The 26561-nt window shown below is 39.3% G+C and overlaps 1 protein-coding gene across 1 annotated transcript in view; it reads right to left on the reverse strand.

The window, feature by feature from the left end:
- The window catches only part of uvrag (UV radiation resistance associated gene), a 119497-nt gene extending 93185 nt beyond the window's left edge, over positions 1 to 26312 (reverse strand). The window contains exons 1-7 of the mRNA XM_042498843.1: positions 26029 to 26312; positions 20202 to 20319; positions 19106 to 19140; positions 17486 to 17647; positions 16329 to 16403; positions 16125 to 16210; positions 3481 to 3586 (exon numbers count right to left, since the gene is read on the reverse strand). Of these exons, the coding sequence (XP_042354777.1) occupies positions 3481 to 3586; positions 16125 to 16210; positions 16329 to 16403; positions 17486 to 17647; positions 19106 to 19140; positions 20202 to 20319; positions 26029 to 26133 (687 nt within the window). The 5' untranslated portion in view covers positions 26134 to 26312. The remainder of the gene's footprint in view (positions 1 to 3480; positions 3587 to 16124; positions 16211 to 16328; positions 16404 to 17485; positions 17648 to 19105; positions 19141 to 20201; positions 20320 to 26028) is intronic.
- Positions 26313 to 26561: the final 249 nt, after the last annotated feature.

Here is a 26561-nt window from a genome sequence, read left to right on the forward strand (position 1 = left end):
TTCTTAATTTTTCATGTTTCATGTTTTTAGTGTAAATTTTCAGCATTTTTTTTTAAAGAAATTCAATGTTATGCAACATTAATATAATTTAATTTACTGCACACAGGACATTTCCATGATTTTTTTTTTTTTTTTAAATTCCAATGATTTTTACAAGTTCAATGACTTTTCCAGGCCTGGAAAATGTGAATGTAAATCCATGACTTGTCCAGGTTTTCCATGACTGTGGGAAACCTGATGTCTGTGTGTGTGTGTGTGACTGTAAGCGATCAGCAGGGCCCATCTGACTCCCACTGAACATCAAACAGCAGCGGGTCAGCTGAGTAAATAAGCAGCAGGCATTGAGGGGGGGGGCGCGTTATAACCCTGCAGTTTAATGGCAGAGTGTGGGTGAGAGGGTGAGAGGGTGAGAGGGTGAGAGGGTGAGAGGGCCATGCTGTGGGGTTGGTGGCCTCCACCCTGTCCCCCTTTGATCCGCGCTCACTGTGACGTGCACAGAAGGATAGTGCTCAGCTCTGCAAAGGCAAAGAGACCCTCAGAAGAGCCACACAATGCTCCACTCACTCTCGCCGGGATTTCTGAACGGAAAGGTAGAGGACGAGGATTATGTGATTTATTAGCTGATGTGAGCTCTGAAAAGGGTTTTAAAGAATGTTTCACTGAGGGGGAAATATCAGAGACGAGCTTTTGAAAGGGATCCTTTGTGGCAGAAGAATGGAGCCTCAATGTTTTTGCGGGAAGGCTTGAAAGGGCTATAGTGGAGCTACTTTAGGTAGGGTGAAGGTCTGGGGAAAAGGAACAAAACAATGAGCCATATCAAAAGCCGATGAGCACATGATGGAGAGGAACAGCTGGAACAGCTGTCTGAAGAGGCACTCTAAAGAGCCATTCAAAAGCTTTAAATTTGGTATCTGTGCAAAAGGACATAAAACACACACTCTACTGTATATTTGAAACCGTAGAAATAGAGTGAGAGTAGAACAAACATTCCTATTCAAAGCAACGTAGCAGGACGGTCAGAGCGGCGCCAATTTTTATGTGTTGCAATTGCAACTGTTGTATCTGGCAACTCGCTGAAATTAGGTTTTGCAGCAATGACTAAATGAGCAGTGGAGTAGTACATTTTCAAATAAGCAATCTGTTACCTTTTGAAATATTACTGTAGCACATATTTAGCTTTTTTTGACATTAACCCTTTAAAACCTGGAGCAACACCACTTATCTTGTGCTATCAGACGCCTTTCCTAAGTACTGAAACTTTTGAACCCAAATCGATGTGATTTCTTTCAAAAACATGACATGTTTTTGAGCAACTTGTAAAGAAATGTTCCAAAAATTCCAAGAAAATTAGGAGAGCTAGAAAATTATTTTTTAAAGCTAAGGGCAAAACTATATTTATGCTAATTGTCATATTCATCAACTGTCTCCCCATTTTCAAATCCTACCTCAAAACTCACATTTTAAAACTTGCTTACTGTGTGTAATCACTGTTGTTGAACTTTTATTTATTTTTAACTTCTTTTTTTTTTTACTTACTTTGTCATTATCCTCATAAAAACATTTAAAATCATACTACAGAATTATTCTAATTTTAAACACTTTTTGCAGGTCAGTTCCTTCTTTGTTTGTTTTTTGTTATTTTGTAGGTGTTGGTTTTACTTATTATTACAATAATGTAATTTTCTTTAGTTTTTACTAATTCTTGGCAAAGTTTTGGGTAACTTAATTTCTTCCTTTGTGGCTCATTGCACATGTAATTTCATGCATTATTATGTCCTTTCATTTTCTTTTTCTTTTGTTAGTTTGTTTTTAACCTTAACTGTTTTTGTTGTATTTTACATGTCTGAAATAAAGAAATCAATCAATCAATCATTTACTCAATTAATCAATCAAGAGTTTTTAACCAAACCAGATCTAGTGATTGTTCTAACAGTGGACTCACTCATGAGATGACTTACAAAACTAACCAAGGCGGTTTTGGTGGGTTTTATTTTGTGTCCATTTAGGTGAAATTACTCGTCTTCCTGAAAATAAACATAGCAATTCAGCTAATGCCAGTCCGAGGTGAAAGAGAGAAACTTGGATTGATGTTTGGTTGCGTTTTCTATTTAATGATGAAAATAGGTGTAAGAATACAGCAAAAAGTTCTCAAAGTAGTGATTGTGAGACACGTGTACGTCCCCCAAGAATCGCTGTTTCCTTTCACTTTAGTCAAACGACCATAACAAACAGCTCAGTGTCCTGATTATTTATTTCATTTCTATGTTTGAAGCAACAGGTGGACACAAAAATATACCACCCGCACTTTCTTTTTTCCAAAGGCAAGTCTACCTCGGGAAGATAGAAACACCAAAGTGTCACTGCCTTGGGGCTTTTATAACAGCAGAGGAGACGGGATGTTTTTGAAGCGAATGTTTACAATAAACACAATGTCAAACCTGGGATCAGCGCTCCGTTTTCACAGCTGTGTGGCTGCCAATTCCAAAAATGTTAAACATGCTTCTGGCTTTTGCTGTGGATCCCAGTGGAGGATATGACAGGAGGTGGAAACATAAATAGGGGATTTTGGTCAAAGCGTTATCATATAAGCAGACAGGATATTGCTCTCGCCACTTCTCAGTTAAAGATACAAAAGCTCCCCAAAGGGTATAATTACATCTCACATTACTGTACATTACAGTTACACCTGGGGATTTGGGGCGAAACAAGCTCTTAAGTCTCTCTGCTCGCTGCTTACGAGTATTTAGCTCAGGACGTCTGGTGTTTGTTGTTTGTGCAGAAGCCGATGAGCCTGTTATTGCTGATGATGGCGATAACTGCTCCCTGGTGAACGTTCATGAAAATATCAAATATCAAACTGAACCTCATCTTAATGCATTTTCATAAAACAAGAAATTCCTCTCATGTTTACATCTACAATCACAAAATCTGATGAAAACAATGTTGTTTAGTCAGTAGTGAGTTAATAGTTTGAATCTGGGGTTTACTGGCTCTTATGCGTTGTTTGTAAAAGCTCTGTAAACTGTGTTTTTACATGTGCTACATATTTTTTTTATTATTATTGTACTGGTTCTATATTTTTTCTTTTTTAACATTTTGTATTAGTTTTCAATATATTTTTATAAGAGTATTCATTAATTTTGTACTTAATATTTATGGTATCCTTACAGAAATGTTGTTTGTTAATTTAATCTTTTTATCCTGTGAAATGTACATTTATATCTAAGTCAATTATGAATAACAACATTATAGTTGGTATGACTTATTATTCTCTAGCATAGAAGCATAAAACCTAAAACTAATACTGAAACAAACAAAAAGAATTTAAAAAAAGAATAAAAATTAACTGAAAAGAGCAAACCATGTCTGGAAACCAGTTAAACCACACTGAACAATATTAAATAAAAATAAAAGGGAACTATAATAACCCTGACTTTGCTAATGCGTTGATATTTGCTGCCGTTAGGTGACCGTGCTCACCCGCTCTGTGCAGGTCGCCGTCGTCCTCAGCTTTTCCTCGATCTCCTTCCCAATCTTCTGCACTGTCACTTGGGTCTGCTTGATGGCTCTCTGGGCTGTGTGAAGCCTGCAGGCGGAGGAGGAGAAGACAAAGTCACCATGCAGATCAATGTTTGTAACGACACACACCGGACCACAACTACAACCGCGTGTTGAAACTGCGCTTCCAAGAGGCCAATAAACTGACTGGCTGCATCAGCGTTACGACTACAACAGCAATTCATGCCATTTAGCTTGGATGTTTACAGTGACTGTTTGCAGGGCATCATGAGAATCATGATTGTCCCCATGTGGAGGAGTCATTGTGCTGTGGGTTTGTTGTCCCTCCTTGTTTCTTTTTCGGATTTACTGGGGTCAATCTTCAATGCTGCGGCCCGAATGCTGAGTCTCATAAACCAACCAAAGTTAATGACCACTTCTGACATTAATACAAAATAGACAAAACATTATTGAGAACATTCCTCATGATAAAAGTCCACAGTTCATTTGACCAGACTGATCAAACTCTTAAATACCATAAACCACAGATATCACAACAACAACTTAATCAATCAGTCAGCATTTTCTAATGATCTAACCACAATATGACATCAAAAGCTGTCCGGTTGACCTGAACCGCTCAGTTCCAGGAAGCCAAAGCAAATGTCAAAAAGCCAACTAATTTCTGATATAAAATGTAAGTTTTTCTCATCAAAATGTCAAAAAATGACTTAAACTGTATGTTAAGTTGTGTACTTATTATCACAAATGTTTCCAGAAATTTTCAAAAACAGAATTCTGTCATTTTAATCAAGGACTGTGTTATTTAGTGGCCTTCACCTGTCAGTGGCAGCATATCCCCTTTACCCATACATCAGGGTTGTGGTCATGAATTGACTTTTTAACATGTGTTTAGACACATTTTTGCAATACATATTGTAGATTTTGGTCATTTTTTACAACATATTTTAACTGGATTCTAGTCACTGAAAGTCTGTATCTTCAGTTACACAAGTTGAGCAAACTTCAGCTGCAGCTCGGCTTCAGCGCCTGACATGCCAAACACTGTAAGAGAAACACTGATTTTTCACATGAAACTGCTTCATTCAGTGTTTTTACTGGTTAAAAATCACCTGCTCTTTTCTACCTCTGTGGATAATTCAGCTTTCAGCAGAAACCTTCTGAACGTCTGGATTTTCAGTTATCAGAGAAAAACGTTGAGCAGGAAATGGGTTAGCAGCCACACTCTGCATCATGTTAAACATTGTGAGATAAAATGCTGATTTTTAACAGGAACCTGATTTGTTCTGTGTTTTTACTGATTAAAATCATCCCCCTTGTATGTTATTGACAGCAGGAGACTTCTGTGGATGATTGGGCTGGATTTTAAGTTATCAGTTGTAAGGAAAAAAAGCACATTTGCAGAGGGATGGCTGGCAGGCCCTCCACATCGAGCCAAACAGCTTGGAGGAAACTCTGATTTTTAACATTGAACTGTTCAATTCAGTGTTTTTACCATTTTAAATTACCAGGTCCATTTGCGTTGGAGAGGAGGACACCTTTGTGGATAATTCGGCTCCTGGGAAAAAACTCCCAAACTTCTTAAGTTATCAAAGAAAAAAGGAGACCACACATTTTAAGTTTGCCAAGAAAAAGGGTGAGCACATATCTGCAGAAGCTGTACAATAAGCCAAACTGCTTTGGAAAACCACTCATTTTTAATGTGGAACTACTTTATTCATCATTTTTACTGGTTTCAATCATCTGGTTCATTTGTTTTGGAGAGGAGAACTCTCCAGATAGTCCTGCTCTCTGTAAAAACCTCCTAAATGATAAACACTGAAGGAATACTAACCAGCAGAAACTGACTGCAATGAAGGCATTGTTCCATCTATTGTTCATATTTTGATTGAGAGACCCCTAGTGGCAGAAAATTACATGTTGTACGTTTAATTGAAACCACAAAGATGGATGGCTAATTCCAAATGCCACGTCACTGTCATCACTGAAATGGGGAACAGCAACATCGGTACACAAATGACAAGCCAGCGCATTATTTAGACCATCAATCACAGCGGCAATTAACTTCCAAGTATGTTTTCTTCAAGTCCAGAGCGCATAGACAGAAAGACAAACTCTCCCTAAAGAGACTTCGACAATAAGCTACAGACAACAATCCCACACACTGGGAATGACTTACAGAAGACAGACAAAAGGGAGAACTGGCAATTAGCAATCATCCTGTCAAAGTGGTGTTAAATCATTCACTTCTTGCTAAATGTCTCAATGCCATACATGTGCCATGAGAGTTTGACTGCACAGTTATGGTAACATTTTTTTCTTGATGGATACAGATTGTCTCAACTACTTGGAGCCCAAATAAAGATGTGTTTAAATCTTTGAGTTAGCATTTTCTTTCTCAGGGTTCCTGCAGTTTAAGGCAAGGTAGATTAAGGCTTTTAATGCCACTCAGAATTCAGTTTAAGACATTTTTTTGATAAACAAAACTAAACATTTTTTTATTTTGCCCAAATGTTTATTGTAACATAAAACATGACTTTCTGTGTCCAGTGAAAAAGGGAGATTATCTACATCAAATGTTGAAAAATGACCCTTATATGGAGTGGAAGACATGGAACATATTAAACATATATTATCATAAAACTATCCAAAGTCTTTGTACTTTTTACAGATTTCTTGCTCATTTTGCAGTCATTTCTGCTTTTGTTGCTCAATGCATTCTTCCCATGTTCTGTAAGAAATCAAGCCAATTTGCTCAGATTTTTAAATGCTTAATACAAATTAAGGCCTTATTTTTAGATGAATAAATTCAAAGCCTTGTGAGACTTTTTAAGGAACCACAGGAACCCTGCTTTCTCTCCTTGTAGCCCTAACACTGTGATTTGGGTCATGAGGGTGGTGTGAGGAGGGTTTTCCTCAGGTATGCATTTGCTTTGATTCTTCAAGAAACAGCCTTTTGAGTGGGTTTAGTGTAAGAGGCTCCTTTAAACAGGCTTCCAGCTTGGCGGGGTCATTTTACAAATCCTAGGGGGCTTTTTTGTCATGAAACTCACACAGTCACCTCTGGATCTTATTGCCTCTTCTTGGCAACCAACCAAGGAAAAAGAAAAGTGTGTATGACGTTGTAAATAGAGCTTTTGGGAGGAGTCCTACAGGAAAATCATTGCGTATTTTCTGCCCACATTTTTAATCTGTCTCAGGTGACAGCGATAGCAGTTGGAGATAGTCCTCTGGAACATAAGGGTAAATCTGTTTTGACAGTTTCATCTGTTTAGGTGATTGCGATGGGAGAATCTGATATGGTCTTTTCCCCCGGGTGAGAATAGTTATCTCCTCTCCTTTTCACGCATGTCTGCCCCCTTATCATTCCCCGAGTCTTGGCCTAACACCTGCCCATCAGGCTACATCACAACCTTCAGACCGACTGGTGACGGGAGGGTTCCCACTGTAAACCCACACTGAGGCTGCATTTTAATTTGTGGGCAACTGCCCAGACATCGCCTTCTCACGAGCCATGAGAACTTTCCTTTTCCGAGGCATTCGAGGTAACTTACGACTATGCCTCAGGGGATATGCAGGAAGTTATGACTGAGCGTGCACTCAACCCTTGATGCAGATAAACATCAGAAAAACAATAACATTTCTACTTTGACCGTGCCACTAGATCCTGCAGGGGTGTCAGATGAAACTTGTGCTTTTCAAACTTCCAGATTTTTTGATAAACAGAAGGCATCTTGTACAAAATCTTTAATTGGGGCTTTTAAGTCTCCTACAGACTGTGAGAGTTTAGCAGTTTTATAAGTTTAGTGCAAGCTACACTCTGTGACATGGATCTAATAAACTCAATGCAGATCGTACGATGATAACACCTACTGATTTGCAAGCTACGACGTACATCCATCGATGTCAACACGCGAGAACATAAGTCAGCGTGTGTCATCCATCTACTTCTTGGTAGTCGTAAGAGCAAAATGTAAACAATAATGAATCAAGCCCTTGCTATAGTGGCATTTATAATCAATCCAATCTAGCAAGTCAATTTTGCAACAAGAGCTCAAAGTAACTTTTAGCATCTACTAGCATTTAGCACTGTTGTCGCACTGATGGTCATCCCAAATTTCTGACACTGTCAGTACTTTATCACACGCTGTCTTTGAGTCTTTGATTGCAAGACCCGGCAACGACCAAAGATACCACCACGTTTCTTTCATGGTGGTCATCTCTCATCTGGGAGAGCCCAAAATCACACAGTGTATGCAGGCTTTAGGTAGAATAAAAATAAAAAGCTAATATGGAAAATGTTAAGATTTACAACTGCAGACCATCCTGTGATGGGCTCAGCTGTGATGGCGGTCGACAACTGAAAATGAATGTAGGCTGGGGGCGGAAAGTGGGAAACCGAAGGTCCCCTTACCGACTTCCTACCTCGCTATCGCCAGCATCCTCGCTTGGACCACACAAACTTTCAAACTCACACACATGTAAAGTTTTGTGACTGCGTCTTGCACTGTTGTAACGCTATCATATTGACAAATCTGTCCACAGACCATTTCTGTGGTAGTTCCTGCTCCAATAGGTTTTTACAGGGCCTTATTTTGCAATGATCTCACACACACACACACACACACAGACTCACAACATGAAAGTAACACTAGCCCGTTGCTGGTAATCACGTAAATGAAAATGGATGAAAGTGACGACCTTTCATCTATTCTAAAGTCTTTTCAGTGCAGTTGGAGGGCAGCAGACCTGGCAGCCTCTCTGATCCAGGTCTCCTGTTTTCTGTTCATTTACCTTTACTGATTATCTTGAAATAAATATTTGCTGTGGTTTACACGTCGTGTTATGGTCCAGCAATTTTGCAATCAGGGGCTGAAAAGGAATCAGCAAATGCAGATGTGTCATCTGGCTCACAAAGATAAGCCAGCGAGAGACCTGGGATCTGAGGAAGACAACAGGGAATAAACTGTTGTTGCTCTGAGAAAAACTAAGGTGAAAACATTAACTAGGCCTTATGTAGCACTGTTTCTGAAACAGGGATGTCAAGATGCTTATTAATATTATGCTTCAGGTGATCATGTCAAACCTTCTGGTCTTTCTTCTGTGCAGACGATCTTTCGAGGCCTTGAGGCCCAGACACACCACACTGACATTAAAGAATTTAGTAGTGAGACAGGACGACGGTTGAGTTGCCGCATGTCGCCTGTGTCTCAGCCAAAAAGTTGAACTTGAAAACACCATAAAAACAACAGCCTAAAATCAGCTAGCACACATTTCCTGCATAAGAGGAAATAACTCTCCATGCCAGCAGGCAGCGGTAGTCTGTATTTGTCACTCAAAAAGGTAATGAACAACATTTGCACATTTACAACACAATCCGGCATTGAAAGAACAGAAGATAGTTACTGTGCACCAGCAAACGATGACACAAACAATTACAGACCACTTTTGCTGAAGAGCTCAATGGCTAAAAAACTGTCTTACCTAGTGTATAGGGATGCACAATATTGGGTTTTTTTTTAAGATATCCAAAATAACAATACAATACTTCAGCTTCGGGTTGATGTTTTGTACATGTTCACTCTGTCAATAAAAAAGAAAATAGTGATTTGTGTTATTGGCAAAAACCAGCATGTTGGCCAATTCCGATAATTCATTTTATAGCCAGTATCAGCTGATACCAATGATGTACGGATATTATTGTACATCGTTTTTAAAATTACAAATTTGTTTCTGTCACACCGTCTTTTGTTTGCTACACTACACTTAACGTATAAGTAACTTGACCGTGCCAGTGATGCAGGACACACCCCAAAAACTAGGGGGGAAAGACGCTCACGATCAGCCTGACATTGACCAACAGTAGGCCAGGTGTGCTTTTTGTTCCAAAAAATACTTTGACTCAACTCCAAAACATTTGGTGTGACAGAGAAAAGAAGTGACAGAGGTGGAGGCAAACCATCTTGTAATGCAGTCAGGTAATAATGCACACATGGTGCCTTTTTTTTTTTTTTTTTTTTAGAAATTTGCAATAAAATTGGGTGAATTAATGGACAAATACAATGGCTGCTCTACCTTACCAAAGCAGTATTTTAAATGCACAGAACATCATGTGGTCTGGATAGTTTTCAAGCTTGTCATCACATGCAAGTGTGCCCAAAGCACTTGTCAAACAAAGCTGGGTCAGAGGAAACAAGCCCAAGGACTAATGACTGCACTGAATTCATTTCCAGCAGCCATTTTTCAAGCAAACAGGGCAGCCAATTAGGCAATTCAAAACAAGCTTAGAGACATTTTGTGACAACAAATTGTGTATAATGTCCCACTATCACACCTCTGCCACTGACAAAACAGACAGCGCCACAGTAGGAAAATCACAAAGAAAACGTCTAAATCCCGGCTATATCTCATTGCCAAAGAATGTCAACAAATTCAACCATGTGCTATTCACCTCACTTCACTATTGTCTCCACTTTCACGGAAAGAAAGATAAGATGACCGCAGTTTCTTTAGCGAGCCTGCATACACACTTCTTTTCCTCCATGCTTATGTTTGTTGGGTTGCCATAAGCCAAGTTACATGACAACAGAGATGCAAGGAAGCCAAAAAGATCTTAAGATATTTTTGGTCCAGAAAGGGTCAAAATGGGGTCACACACTCTGCAGATAATTATGGAAGTTTTGATCTCCGGTCATGAGTTTAATCTTTGTGCCTTTGTCTTACACCAAAAATCTCAAACTGTTAGTCACGCTTACTTAAGCTGCCTGCTGGAATAAGCCAAATACTACACAATAAAAAGACTTTTCTACAAATTGTGTTTTATGTACAAAAATCTCATAAATTTGTATTAGTCAAAGCCTACCGTCTTGTATTTTGGAAGCCAGAAAACACAAAGGGATGCTAAGGCTCAGTAGTTTTAACTTGGGGTATAATTTTAGAGGTGGGAGTAATGAGCCGAGATAACAACAGACATCTCTGCAAGGCAAGCACTAAAGAAGCTGGAGAGACTGAGAGGAAAAATAAGAGAACAAGGAAGAACTGGACAGGTAGTGAGAATGGAAGACAGAAAATTCATGTCTGAGGTTTTAGCCTTGAGAGAATGTAATATTAGATTGAAAAAATGTGTAAAAAAAAAAAAGTCAGACAGTTGTGCAAATACTAGAAGGGCTGCTGCAGGCCCACTGCCTAAACTAAAAAAACAACCTTAAACCTCCTCTTAAATTATGTATATGGGGGTTGCTTTGATTCTAAGTCCACTCCAGAGGTGTGAAATCAAAACAAGAGCATCCTCATCCATAAATCCATGGTGATTTACAGCTCAGGCAGTCAGTTTGTTTCTGTACTCTTGCTGCTGCTTGTTGAGACCCCTGGGTCAGCCGCAGAGGCCGATCCAGCTGCCGGACCACAACAACGCCCCACGGCTGTGAGCTTTGGCCACAGCATCCAACCAGCGGTCGAGTACACTTACGGTCGGCCTGCAGGGAAAGCATTATCACCTCAGCAGCCTCTCGGGCATTGGAGACCCCCCACAGAGCTTCGCCATCACTGTGCTTCTGTTGACACATACTGTACATGCATGCTCACTTGACATACGGGCATACAAAAGCAAATCACGAAGCACACGCAACGTATGGCTCTGATCATGGGGGGAGGGGGGGGAAAGTTGAAAGTTGTGAAAGTTGTCCCCTAAGAATGATGCTTACCATGTGGCACCATGCGCCACTGTTACAAAACACATTCAGCGTCTCTGATGGTTTTGTTGCCATTATGAACACTTTTTAAAATCTAAGTACATAATTCTTTGAGAGAGCTGTGAGTCAGAACTGACTCAAGTACTTCCTCTTATGCACCACTTCAATGTGACATACAAGAGCATATCAAACCATAACAATAACCTCCTACTATTACAAAATGGAACAGTAAACCAATCCATCACTCTTTCCAGAAAGGAACATTTTTTGTTTCTCTGTAGTTTCTTTCCTGTAATGTTGTCAGAAAATAACAATCTGAGGCTGCCAGTGGCAAAAACAAACATTTACAACACTTTACATGTACGCAACTTGATCGTGCACAATTGCCCTGAGGGATTACACTGCAGCCTGCTTCGCTGCTGTGGCTCTTAGGAAACTGGACCAATTTCAAAATGTGTCGTCCTCATTAGTCACTTGGACATGGAAGCATGGGAAAATTGGGTCCAGGTTCAAAAATACCAAAGATTCCCTTTAAAAGTGTCTACAAAAAAAGCCTTTGCTGAGCAGCTGGATCATCTTCGTCACTGTCTCTTTGGCTTTCTTTCTACCCAGAGAGAGGCCCAGCTCCGTGTAGGATGTGGCTCAGCTTCTACCACAGCCTGGGCTCTCTGGAAGAGACAAAACTCTGCTGATTGATGACCTGTTCTCTCCCTCTTCATCTCTCCATCTGAGACGTGTTGTGTTTGCTAGCCCACATCGCCATGTTACTCACACAGACGATGGGTGTTGTCAGCCGGGGCCGGGCTGAAAAGCAGACTGTGAATCTGCTGACAAATTGCCATCATTAATCAAGAACAGTGCATTCTCAGCAAAGCTGCAGCTCTCATCCTCTTCCATTAAAGCGCTACAGTGAGAAAGACGCTTTGCACTGGGCCAAGGAAGAGTGGAGAGAGTTGGGAGAGAATATTTGTCACTGTGGGTGTCCCCTGCAGACATGCATCAAAAAAAGTCTTTTTTAAAAAGACTTTATTCTCTGGAAGAGGCACAATAGAGAACACTACTTTCCACTGAATTACATGATACAACCTTGCAGTTGTGTGCCTCTGTGCACCAGTAAAGTTACTCTTAGAGTTTACATCCATAGCTGTAACAACATGAATGCTTCACACACATCTTCCCCCAGCAGCACAGAAGAGCTATACAATCAGCACACTTTCAAGGTGGGTTGCATTCTTGAGTTATGGCCAAAACCTTTTATGAGGTCACCATGACCTTGATTTTTGTCTTTTAATCACCATATTCTAATCAGTTCATTCTTGAGTCCAACTGGACATTTGTGCAAAATTTGAGGAAACTCCCTCAAAGCCATCTTCAGATATTACATTCACAAAAATGAGATGGATGCAAGGTCATAGTGACCTTGACCTTTGAACACAAAGTCCAAGTGAATGTTTGTGTCAAATCTGAAGAAACTCCCTTCAGATGTTCTTGAGATATAGCTCACATGAATGAGACAAATGTAAGGTTAGCATGACCTTGACATTTGACCACCAAAATCTAATTAGTTCATCATTGAGTCCTTTCAAATGTTTGTGCTAAATCTAAAGAAGTTTCCTTGAGATTTTCTTAAGATATTGTGTTCACAAGAATCAGACAGACAAGGTCACAGTGACCTTGAACTTTAACCCATGACCACCAAATTCTAATCAGTTCAAACTTGAGTCTCAGTCAACATTTGGGTCAAATTTGAAGAAATTTCTTTGTGTTGTTCTTGAAATATCACTTTCACAAGAATAAGACGAATGCAAGGTCACCATGATCTCGAAGATTTCTTGAGATGTTGTGTTCACAAGATTTAGACAGACAAGGTTAAAGGAACCTTGACCTTTGACCTATGACCACCAAACTCTAATCAGCTCATTGTTGAATTCATGTGAATGTTTGTATCAAATTTTGACAAGAATGTGCCTGATGGACTGACAAACAACCCGAAAACATAATGCCTCCGGCCTGGGCTATCACCGGCATGGAGGCATAAAACGTCCATGCACGGTGTAGCTTCACGAGCATAAAAACGTGGCTGTATATCATTTATCAATGCACGCAAACGTGTAGAGAGCCAATAACACAAGCAGAGATTTCAGCACGAAGCACGGCTCCAGGAGCAAAACTCCACCTGAGTGCCTGAGAAAGTTAATACACTTTGAAAAAGGCAAAGCTCTGCGGGTCAGAAACTGAGTGGTATATACGGTTATGTACCATGGGGGGTGGGGGGATAATCCCTGTTGGAGTGTACAGTATCTGATGAATCATTCTACAGTGCATAATCATAAACTATGTGCTTATGAGTGCACAGAGCCAAGGAGAAACTCTGACAGGGGTGAGGAGCTGCAGGCAGACCAGTGTGTGGGAAGAGGGGGGATCAATGTAACTGTGTTAAACTCCACAGAGTCCCACTGGGTGTGGATAGAAGAAGAGGATGTAGAAAAAAGCTGCAATAATAAAAGAAGCGAGAGCAGAGGTCATAAAAGTTATGATTCAAAATGGGCTTTTTCTCCTGCGAGCTGCTGGGGAGGCAATGGTATCCTCTCATATAAACATAAACCACCACCACTTCGAGATGAGGGAGCGCTCCCTAGGTTGAGCCGGATTTGGCATAACTCCTTTTTCCTGATACTGCAAAGGCCTGTGACGCATTTATGCCCCCTATTTAATTCTTATAGTAGGAAAATGTCGGCGGTTGCCTTCATAATGCTCATAATGACAGATCCTTATCTTATTTTGGAAACGTTGAACTTATCCACTATGATCACAGGGTTTCCCTCTGGGGAAGCCCTGGTGAAGCTGGAAGTGGTGTTTACATTCTACCACATTTAAATATAAACGTGGAACAACAAGGCCATGTTTGTCAACAGATGCAGGGGCTGCCTTGTGTCATCTGGAGTTCCTAATTACTGCACCAGGGTTCCCCCTATAACAGGCAACCGCCTCTGCAAATCTCTGTCTCCTTCCTGTGGTGAAAATCTGTACTGCAACCATTTTCGACAGCAAGAGCTTTGGTTCTAATCACAATCCCAAATCTGACGCTGGCCCAATGATAAAATGCACTAATTTGGATAGACTGCTTAAAGTATTTGTTCTCCCATGTCCAACAAATACAGTATAGACCAGTGATACTCAGCTTATGGCCTGATAGGGTGCCGCAGGGCCTGTTAACCATTTTCTAATTCACAGTGTAAATAAACGGATCCACGCTGGGACTTTTTGTTTTGTACTTTGAATATCAATAAGGTGCCAGAGTGCATAAAATAAGACATTATTACATCAAAAAACCCATTCTGCATTTGAAATGAAATCCTGTATTATCTTAAGATGGGAATTTAGTCAATACAGAACCTTAACTTAGGGAGTTCCCAAGTTAGGAATCTGAAGTTCAGATGGCATAGACACTTCCTTAAATTCAAAATAACTGCTAAACATGGCAGCAGCACTGTTGTTAGGTCTGTATGGCATTGACAATTAAGACCGGGGACATTAACCCTGAAATATAATGAATACAAAGCTGTTCAAACTGTATGATGACACTGTAAATTCCCCAGACACTGTAATGGGTCTAGATCATTTGCCAAAATGACTGATTTTTAAATTCTATTAATTATTAATAATATTGTTTTTAAAACTTTGATTAGTGGACCTCATTCTTCAGAGCTAAAACTGAACATTTGTCTATTTGTGTCCGGGATATCGAGCTATCTAGCCAGTGACAAGTGAGAACAGATGATATTATGGCTTGTCCATCTTAAGTAGCTCACCGGTAAATCTGATCAAAGATACCTGCAGTCTCATGTACGTTTTAAACACAGATGCAGACATGACGGGATGAGTGCCAGCTGAAGAATCAAAGATACAGTTACAGTCAGGATTCCTTCAGTTAAGGTAAGACAGGAGGTCTGAGGCAGGATAGGACATAAGTTTAGGAATTGCGTCTGGAATAAAAAACATGGGATTATTCCTGTCCTTGAAACTTAAGAAAGGACAAGCAGTTAGGATATTTTTCTGTAATGAGGCCCCAGAAAAGCTGCCCTGATAATGGGTCAAAATGTCTGCTTTCCTGTGGCACCATCTGCTGGAATACAAATGCCAAAGACAGACATGCAGACACACATAATATCTTTTGAATCACTTCTTAAATCCTTTCAAAAGAGCCTTTTATCAATTTTAGCACACTGTTTATTATAAACATGTTTTATTTGATTATTATTATTGTTTCTTTCTTAAATTGTCATCAGTTGTTGTATTCTTTTATTTTTGTATCATTCTGCTGGTTTGATTTTATATATTTTATATAACCATCTACAGGGCAGATAGTTGCCAAATTAACTTACCTGCTTCACTGATGGTTTTTATTTGTATTTTGGGGATGTTGTTTCTGTATATTTCTTGAAATTGCTGATTTTATTTGCTGAACTGCTACCTTGTTTTAATCCAGGTTCAACAATGTAAAGCACTTTGAAATGCTGTTTCAAAAAGCACTTTATAAATAAAGTGTATTATTATTTATTTTATTTTTTTAATTAATATTTTAGGTAGGTCTGGACACAAATATTCAACTATTTGGGTATTCTTTAATTGGATATGAATTCGGTTTTGAATTTAGACATTCGGATTTTATGTTATGCTCTGAAGCCCTAATTATAGACAGAAGTGTAGTCACGTGACCAACTAAGCAAAAAAGAAAATAAAAGATCTATTTGAGGATTATTAGTGGTGGTTTGAAATAAAACACACTGTAGGGCATTCTCTGCAAGTGAGAGAACAGGCTTCTGCATCGTAATAATGAAAGAAATTTGGTTAAACTGGAGTCCTAATGATGTGATGATATGATGTAATACTGCTACACGGCACGACTCTTACCTGAGCAAGGAGAACACACTGTAGGAGTTCCTGACTGAACTCTGATCGACCTGAAGCAGACTGTTTTTCTTCCGCTCCGACTGATCCTGCAACAGCCACATGTGATTGTTTCAGTGGCCAAACAGCGTCCAAATAAAGCTAATGAGACAGGACTGGGTATTCCATTATGATGCATAAGCTCTGGAAATAGACAAAAGGCTGTACCTTATGATCAAAGTCAGCTGCATAGTAGCCATCATTCAATCCAAATATTATCTCATTCGGATTCCTGGATCGAATCTGTGGACAAAGAGAGGCAAGAGAGGCTTATTGTGGGAACTGAGACCGACAGAACAAAGGACAGCGGGCATCTGGCTGTGCATGAGACTGTGCTATCTGTTTACGAGCTTTGAATGTGGTCTCGCTGTGGAGGAACGACAAGAACATTGACTTCTTTCAATGTATTTTGTGATTTCTTCGGGTCAATTTTACCAGTTTCAATGTGCACAATTCAGGGCTGCGATGTGCGATGGGCACCTGTTCAATCATCACAACACAGTGACCTCACATTCAGTTAAGTGTCAGAGATGAAATGATAATGAAAATCCCACAGCGACATTATAGTAATCAGTATAATCGCTGTATTGTTAAGATGTGCTGAAAATGCCTAAAAGCTAGTGATACACTGAAATATCACCAAGTGTTGGATTGAAAACCACGAATAAAATTAGCAGCACATTTGTTTGCATAAACATTAGAATAATACACAGAGCCAGTAGCTTATGTAAACATTCATGTAAATCGGTTCCGGATAAAAAACCTTCCTAATGTCTGGATCGTAAGTTATCAGAATAAAAAGGTGAATAAACATTACCAGGCCATGTGTTTGTGTTTTCGCAATGGCCATTGAACTCTGCAGCCTGTCTGCAACAAGCCAAACAGCTTCAGAGAAACACTGATATGTAAAGTGACTAAACTGCTTCATTCAGTGTTTTTACTGATTTTATATCCTCATCCGTTCGTTTTGGGGAGGATTAGACCTCTGTGGATAATTCAGCTCCCACCAAAAACCTCCTGAACAATGAAAACCTAAGTTTAAGTTTCGGCTGGTTGCATTCTGCAATCTGCACCGCGAGATGCCACTAAATCCTTCACACTGTTCCGATGAGAAAGATTTATTTTTAATATTAAACCAAGTACTTCAGTTTAACATCAGATACAGCATGTGCCTTGTAGACTATGTGTACAAATGACAACTGTATTCATAGATTTGCTCTCAACACTAACTGTATATATTCCACCAGACAGGGATCCTTGTGAAAAAAAATGCATATTACAAAAATAAAGTTACTGTTATCATGTTTAAGTATGTGGTTGCAGACCTGCTGTCCTGTGTATCTGAGGCCATCCAGATTGACCTTCCATTCTATCAGGAGCTGGTACTGTTCCTCTTGTCCTCCCCAGATTCTCACCACGAAGCAAGACACTGACGTGTCCAGGAGGTCCGGCAGCATGCCAAAGTCCAGGCTCCGCCAAGTCGGATTCTGACAAACACAAGCACACACGTGGGGATTTGAAGTCACTTGGTGAGGATAATCAGTGTAGTAAGAGTACATTAATAGCTGCAGCTGATTAGAAACTGATTTAGAAATAATTAAACTGAAGCTAGATGAGGCATGCATGTCTTGTGCACGCAGAAGATAGAAATCTGAAATAAAAAATGTGTAGCTGATAATATGATCCCTATACACTGTAAAGTAATTGAATCATCCTGTTCTACATTAACCTTAAAGTCTGATCCATACTACAGTTTGCTTTCTGTTCTTGAACTTCCAGACTGACAGCACTGAGTACCGGCTCTACAAAGAACTGCAGCCATTTACATCATTCAATTATGTACCATTTCCCTCCATCAGAGAGAAAGTCTCCTGCTCTTAAGGTCACTTTCGAGGACAGGCAGGAGAGGAATGTCAAAAGCAGAAGTACAGGGCGGGGTAAAAAAAAAAAAAAAAACAGAACCAGTGAGAGTCAGCGGAGGAAGCAAAGAGGCACAGCAGTTAGAGCGAACACAGGAAGTCCAACAGGAAACGTTGAACAAATGATGACGGAAGTAGACAGGATACTAGAGAACGAATGTCAGCAAGGATGTTAAATACAACAGGAGGAAGTTGGGCTGAGAGATGACAGGAGTCATGACTCCTGCAGTGCATTATGGAGTCTGCCTGCCGAGGGTAGTGAACAGTATGCCTGGAAAGCAGCTTAGGTCAGCTCATGACTCGGCAGCGAGCCCAACGGTAATGGCTCGCTCTCCTTGGCTGCTTCTATAGCTTCGTGCAGAGCTGCATCTGCCACGCCAATAAGACTAAGCACAGCCAAAGAATCACGGGTCATTTACACAACTGACTGATGCTTACAGAGCAAGAGAGAGCGTTGCGTAACAAAGCAGTACATATCATATTCATGGCGATGCATGTCTGACATTTGAGACAGCAAAGCACTTTTTTAAGCATGCTACTGTGCTTTGGTGTCTGAAAATCAGATTTCATTCCTAGTTGATTTTGCATCACCCGTGGTTACTGGTGGTAACAGCAGTTTTAATACTACAGAGGACAGAGTTCTCGGGGCAGCAAAAAACATTTGTCATTTTAACCCTTAGGGACTGTTACGTGCATTTGACACGCTTTTCACTCTTCTTTTTTTTATATATAATTTTGGCTGTGTTCATGCACGTCATAAATTTTGGCAAGATTGTGTTTTTTGTTTGATCTTGGAATTTCCAGCTCAGCTCCTTCAATAAGTCTAAATTACACTGTATAAACAAAATTGTTACAAGGTGGCAAAATGTGTGACTGGCAGATAGGCAGCAGATATAAATGTTCATTGTGTCACTGCAGGTAATGACCTGAGTACTAAACACACAGCAGACTGCAGGCAATGACAACATCCTGACGCTACCCCAGGAGGCAGACATGATCCATTAAAGGTTTAAAAAGTATACTCACCAGCGAGTCTCGTATGACTTCACTCTTGTAAAAATCTAAAAAGACATCAAAGAATGCTGATTAAAAGAAAGCAAAAAATATCTTATGCACAACAAACTGGGTTGGATCTTCCCTAAAACACAACTCACAGAAGCTCAGCTCAGTTTTAATTTGTGCATTTAAACCAGTTTCAAAATATACAAGACTGCAGTGATTACATCATCTAGCATTGAATCAGTTCGACACACAGCAAAGACACCGCGGCGACTTTACTGGATTATGGGCATGTTGTGATTCACAGTCAGAAGCCGTGCATTTAAAAAGCCTCCGAATGGATGACCTTTAAATAAATACTCCCACAGAGCCGAGGTTATCACTGGTTCAATGTCCATGAGGTGGTTCCATGAAGCGAAATTTGATGACATAATGAGTTGAGGGAGGCAAATCTTGGGTTTGTAGATGCTAAATTTTGCGTCAAAAATAATTTTCAAAATTTAGCATTTTCAGATTAAGACGTGGGGTATGCCACTATTATTCAGCTTTTAGGAGCATCATTTGAGTATGGATAGAGCCAACTTGCAATATGCTTCTCAATCGGGGGTTTTACTGTAACTTGCGACACACTGCCAGTTTTATACGTTGCCATGGATACACTGAACACAAACCAACTCTCAAACAGTTTGCATGGTTTTGGTAGAGATGCATGCAAAAAAAAAAAAAAACTAATTTTTGATCAGTAGAAAAGACACCTGCTTTTAAACATTTTGAAAGACTTGGATATCAACAGGTTTTGTAAGATATGTGCAAATATCGCAGCAACGACCTTTCAAGAAGGTGGTTAAAGAGATAAAAGAGGGAGGCTGAGCTCGCATGGTCCAACGAGTCCAGCAGGAAACTGTGAAAAAAAAATCCAATTGATGCAAAGAAGCAAAATGACACACGTTTATTGGAGTATGCATGGCTGCATGTATACAGGAGTGTTAGTGGAATATTTATTTTCATTTTAAACAGGTTAGTAGGGCTGCTGTCTTTTCAGAATAAGGGCAAAAAACTGACTATTTCGTGCATGTAAACACATTGTGGAGAGTCACGGTGGATTGAGTGTGTTAACACTGACCTCTAGATATACGTTCTCCTATACAGAGGTGGAGGGTGAAGTAAGTATCCAGCAGTGGGGAACCATTCTTGTTGACAATGTTTCTGGCCGCGATGCTCCGGAGGTGACGCAATCGCCTCTGTTTGGCGGAGAGAAAATACAGCAAGAGGTGGAGAGAGAGTGAGAACAGAGTGAGAACAATAACCAAATATCAGGACTGTTGTATTCAGTTTCATTCTGATCATGTGATGGTCATAGGCAAATACTATCTAGGCTGTTGTTCTGAACACACAACAGGACAAGTGAAAAGTGATGCCCACAGAGGTCAATTAATCACCACATTGTCCTACATTTAATCAGCCTAAAATAGCTGTTGTTTCTCACACACAGAGAGGCACCGCCGGCTGCGATGGTCTGCAAACTGCCGGCAGTTCAAATAATAGAGGCATGACATCTTCATGGTAGAATTAAAGCAGCCAGTTAACTCGGCAGGCACGGTTGGTCATGACAGTCACATGAGAAGCTTATCAGCATTTTTAGCTCAAAATTGATTTATCACAGAATCTAAAAATCACAATGAGCCAACAACCGAAAAGAGCACCTATTTAAAAAGTAATTGTGTGTCATTACTGCATATGAATGACCATGTTTCCAGCAGTGAAGTCAGGGTTCCTACACAGGATGTCTACAGGTAACAGACACTTCACTTTTTCGCTTTTTAAGACCTTTTCAAGATCATTTTAAACCAAATGTTATTTTTGGAGAGATCATCTTGTTCTCATTCAAGCATTGCAGTTAAGTATAAAGGTTAGTAGTGTATATGTTGTCATGCAGAGGTAGGTTTTATGCAGAAATATTGTTATGAGGGTGAGAAACTTAAGGATGACTAAATGAAATAAGATAAAAAATATTTGTGGGAACTGAGACCTCCCAAATTCAAACTGTAGGCTTTTTAATCATTTTTAAGGCCTAATATTTGATTTATATTTTTTTGCTGCATGTCAACCACTGACTTCCCTAAATAACACTATAGCTTTTCGATCAAATAAAGCCAAAAAGCCAAAAACTAATCTTAAAAAAAAAGTCTGAAAAACATTTTGCATTTGCATTGGCCTGCACTGGATTCAGCCATGCCAGGAAATCTTGGTTAAATTGACAATTTCCATCTAATCTGCACTTGTCAGGTTCAGTGTAAAGTCACTGCTAGCTTGCAGAAAGCACATCCTCTGCTCTGAGTGTGTCGGTTAGAAATGAAATATAGGTGTTTTTTTATGTAAGAGTAACTTTGTAATTTGTTTTTTAATAGATGTTGCTACGACCCGGCTCGAGAGGGGAAAAAGGAAGCAACAATGAAACCAGATGTAGTAAAATGAAGGTTATTTATTGTAAAAAGTAATTAGGTGTTAAACAAAGGGCCAATGAGTGCTGTTAAATAAACAAATAATTATAACAAAAGGAGACTCTAACTTGGAGTTTGTTTCTTTTCTAATTAAATCCCATAAATAAATGAAAACAAATCTAATTAACTACTCTAACTGAACAAAACCAGAAATACAACTAAACAGCACCCAACCAAACTAGTGAACTAACAATTCACAAAGTAAGTGTGTGTAAAATGACAAAATGTGCTCTAACTGCGGTCTAAGGCCCAAGATAACCATAGTTTTGAGAGTTTATGATGCAACCTCAGAAAAAAAGATTCATAACACCCAACTGCTCATGTCTGAGCATTTTTAAGATAAAGTTATTTCAGACATTTTAATACAAATTAAGGCTTTATTTTTAGATCAATGAATTCAATGCCTTTTAAGACTTTTAAAGGCTCTGTGGGAATCCCAAATACTTCTTTTATTCATATTAATTCAAAGATCTGCTTCCACACAAGAGACACAGAGATGTCATTTGGCAATTTCCTGCTTCAGGCAAACACGTCACCACAGCACAACTTCTCTGTCGACCAGCAGGCACGGCCTCTCCTGCAGCCATACTGAGACTAAATCGAAGTCATGCGATTCTCTATAAGATTAAGGGTCTCATGCACAAAAACACTGATTGTTCCACAAGGGACTTTTAACCCCCCTTAAAAAAATGTGATTGCAAATTTCTGAATGGAATAATGTGGACCACAGGCAGAGACAAATGGTTGTGAGCACAAACTGGTGTGTCCGGCTCGCCACGATCAAACCACACTGGAGCCCTTTTTATCGACTGTAAGCTCAGATCAAAGTGAGGATCACTGCTCGTTCATCACGTGTTATAATGTGACCCAAAAAAGTATGGAGGTGGTATGTAACAAAGTGAGTACTGTGACAAAGTGATTAGCTGGTCACAAGGCCTCTGCTGAACATCTGTAGTGCATGAACATACAGACGTCCCTGTTTCTAACACACCGGACATGAGAAACTAGATCAAAGCTATATCTTTGAATAGCTGCATGTAGGGAATTCCCAAAATGATCCGAGTAGACGTGATATGACACAATACCCTGATTAAAAAAAAAATCAAAAAGCTAACTAAAACTAATAAAGTTTAATCAAAGTTGAAGTTTTATTAATCCTCAATCAATCAATCCTATATCTCAGTTTTTGTTGAAACTTGGAGACAGATGATGATTTAACTCTGTATTCTGCAGGCTGCAGTTGGTGGTGCTGCTCGTATCTGTTTCTAATATTTGATCTACTCTCATTGTTATATTATTGTTTCAGATTACTGTATCTGATAAACCGGGTAACCAGATAAACTTGGGTGTATGATATCATTATCATCCCAAAGAGTCTTGAAATATGTGCAAGCCGCACAGCTTAAAAGGGCTAGAAAAAAGTCTTTTTGTCAAATTTATCAAACAGGGTCTCAAAAAGGTACAATGTATAGTACAAATAGTACACATAATCACTGACACTGTAAGCTTTTTGCAACTCTGGGAGTCACAAGTTCATTGTTGCTTTAGGCAAACATACTGATAAAGCACTTTATTCTACATGGTCTTTAGAGCTACAGTCAATTTCAACATTTCAATCAGTGGTGGTGAAATATTTGGTTGTGTAATTCCTAAATTATTGCTGAGAGAAATCTTGGCTAGCTTGAGTAAAAATCCTTATAATTAGGCAATAAACAACTCATAATCTAAAAGCACTATTAATCAAAGTAGTACTAGAAATCATTAGTAATAATCATTACTGATTTATTTAGTATTTAAAAATCTAGCTCTCTACAGAGAATTGTACTTTATATTAAACTAACGCTTTCGTCAAAGCAACTTAAAACCAACAGAAAGCCAGAAGGTTTACCTCTGATAAAAGAACACTGCAACAAAGTTGAGCTGAGCAATATATATAACTATCATATTGGTATATGATTATTATGTATGTACTAGGGTTGCAAATCGTAACCACTATCCTTAATCGATTATTGCTTAAATTAAAGACTGATTAGTCGATTAATTTTATTTGAAAAAAGCATAAAAACTTTGCTTATCTCAAAGAATACCAAATGCATTTTGTCGCAACATATTGCACATGCTCTGACAGCACTGCATAGCCTATCAATAGATAGGATATCTATTGCTATTGAAAAATATAAGTAGTCTATTTTTAAATCAGAATACCAACAGAAAGTCTCTTAACTCTCTCTGAACTAAACCGCTGACCCAGTTTGAATTGACACCCACACTCAACACATTATCTAATGATGATCTCCAACTTATTTCACACTTTTGCTGTGACTGTGGAGCAACACACTGCAAGGGTTGTCTACTACAGACGGGGCCTATTTGGACTCTTGATGTGGTTTGTAGGTGAATTAAGTCTGAGCTGCATGTACAGTAAATATTTGACTCATTGAATGTGTGCAGATCAGGTGTTGGCTCTTAAAGCTGCAAAATATTAATGTGATTCTCAGCCTAATAAAGGGATCCAACAACTTGAACAGCCAGTTTCTTAGTACAATCAACATCCAACAAGAAATTAAAATTAAAATGACAGGGATGGTGTTTGTGAAGATTAAGCAGTCTGAGGTCAGTAGCCTTAAGGGACTGCCCTTTACTTACCAAAGGAGGGGGTGGCTGGGGTGTGACTTGGTTTTTTTTTTTACCCTCCCTAAAGCTGCAAATTGTTTTCCTAATGCCTCTGTAAGTGACTGGCAGAAAATGCATGAAACAGATTTTCAAAACTTGTGTACCTTGCACACGATTTGTCTCAGAAACAATGGAAATTTGATATCCAATAATGATTTCTGTTTCAACAGTTTCTGGCTATGATATATGGCATCATTTTTGCAATTTTTGAAGAAGGCATGTTTTCTTTAACACTTTGAAACCTGGGTTAATTAATTTGATTTATTTAAAAAAAACATGGAGAGAGTGAGTAAAAAAGGCAAACAAATATATTATAATTCTGTAAAATAATTAAATATATTATGATAATTATATCATTTTTCCCTAGCTTTTCTTCTTTATTACCTTGACATTTTTCCCTAGCTTTAAAAAAAAACAATAACAATTTTTGACATCTAGTAATTTCTTACCAAGTTGCTCATTGCCTCTTTTTCCAATGTTTTCAAAAGAAATCACACCTATTTGCTAAAGGTTCAAAGGCTTAAATACGGGTAAAAGACATCTGAGAGCATCACAAGTAAAGTTCTATCACTCCAGGTTTCAGAGGGTTAAAAATGTTATAAAATTACAAATTAAAACCATTTAAATGTATACACCCCCTCTGCTTAGTCAAAATATGAAGCATAAGCCCCTCCCAAGTGCTTCAAAAAATAGTTTTAAATACCCCCCATAAGTAACGACCAATCACTACTGAATTAACTGTCAACTTATTAGATGTCATTTCCAAATAAATGTTTTGATGTTTGCCATCCACTCTAACATATCTTGCCAAACAACAAGATCAACACTGATTGTATGTGCTAATTGAGTTTACTTATGGTTATTGCTTTTTGTTATTTGGATCCTTAAATTGTTTAATGAATTTCAATGTTTTCTTTCATGAATGTATATGTTGAGTGATGACTTTATCTGTTTAGTCTGCTTGCCATATTATTGTCTTATTATCACTTCATGTCTGTAGGTGTTTTTCTTTTTTGTTTCTATGTCTAATTGTACTGCAAAGACTACTTTAACATTTTTTTTTCGAGTCTAGCATTGAGATTGTTTTGTATATCTTAAGTTGTCTGTACTTTATTTTATGTTTGTATTGTATTTAAGTTTGCAGGAACCAAAGAAGACTAGGGACACATTCACGTGCTTCTAATGGGGATCCTCGAATAAACAACAAACAATAAATGAATGAATGAATGAATGAATGAATGGATTACTAAATGGTGGAGAGGCTATAATAATTTTTGGAGCTTCCAAAGGAGCAAATATTAAATTAGTTCATAGTCTTGACACTTTCCAAACCCCGCTAAACTACCTGTATAAGATAATGTAGGATCCCAGTGATTACATATGCTACTGCTCCCTTTAACTGAGCTGTCACCTGCGTGCTGACATAACGCCAAGTTAAGTTGCTATTAGCAGAGGCATGCTAGCTTCGTGCACAATTAAACGTGAAGAATCACATAAACCCCTAAAATAGCTCAACACACTGAAAAAGCCGATCTCAAAAATGCCTTTCACCGTCCTAACTGGAGTCTGAGTGCCTGTGGTGTCAGTCCAGCTCCTTTATTTTAGAGTAAGCTAACTAACTGCAAGCTAGCAGCTAGCCAGCCTGACAGGCCTGTTTCTCCAGGCAGCAGTTGTAACTGACGCTGTAAACTAACATAAAACACACCGCAGTCCAAGTTTTTCCGTGTCATTTCAAAGGACGTTGCGTTAAGGTGGTCTCAAAGGGTTTGCGTATACCTGCTGGGATGTGAGCTCCACATGTAAGGCTCGAGAGGATGAAGCTCCAGAGTTGGTGACAGAGGCGGCGGGGATGGCGAGAACCCGACCGGTGATGGAGTTCATCCTCCCGTCGGCATCTAGCGGCTCCCCGTCATTCAACAAAACATCCCATCCACGACATCCAGAGCAGTCGGCGTAAAGTTTACAAAGCTCCGGGGGACCACCAGAGACACGCAGACGCGGTTGTTTGTGCGGGTAAAGCGCTACAACAGCTGTCAGCTAACCAACGGGACGTAAACAAAGTACAGGCTATTTTGCTACACTTGGTTCGGAAATCCGTCTCCGGTTGGGAGGCGCGACGCCGAAGATTCTGATTGGCTCAAACTGACGTCCGTCACAGAAAGGCGGCGCTTAATACCGAAAACCTGTGTTCCTATTGGCTGAAATATCTGTTTTTCAGCCAGAATGAGGCGGGTGTCCGTCGAAATCTGTCAGAGCTGCAAAATATAAGGAAATTGCACAGCACAGCGTGACATGCAGGTGACAGTTAA

Source organism: Plectropomus leopardus, chromosome 13, assembly GCF_008729295.1.
Source record: "Plectropomus leopardus isolate mb chromosome 13, YSFRI_Pleo_2.0, whole genome shotgun sequence".
Lineage (NCBI taxonomy): Eukaryota > Metazoa > Chordata > Actinopteri > Perciformes > Serranidae > Plectropomus > Plectropomus leopardus.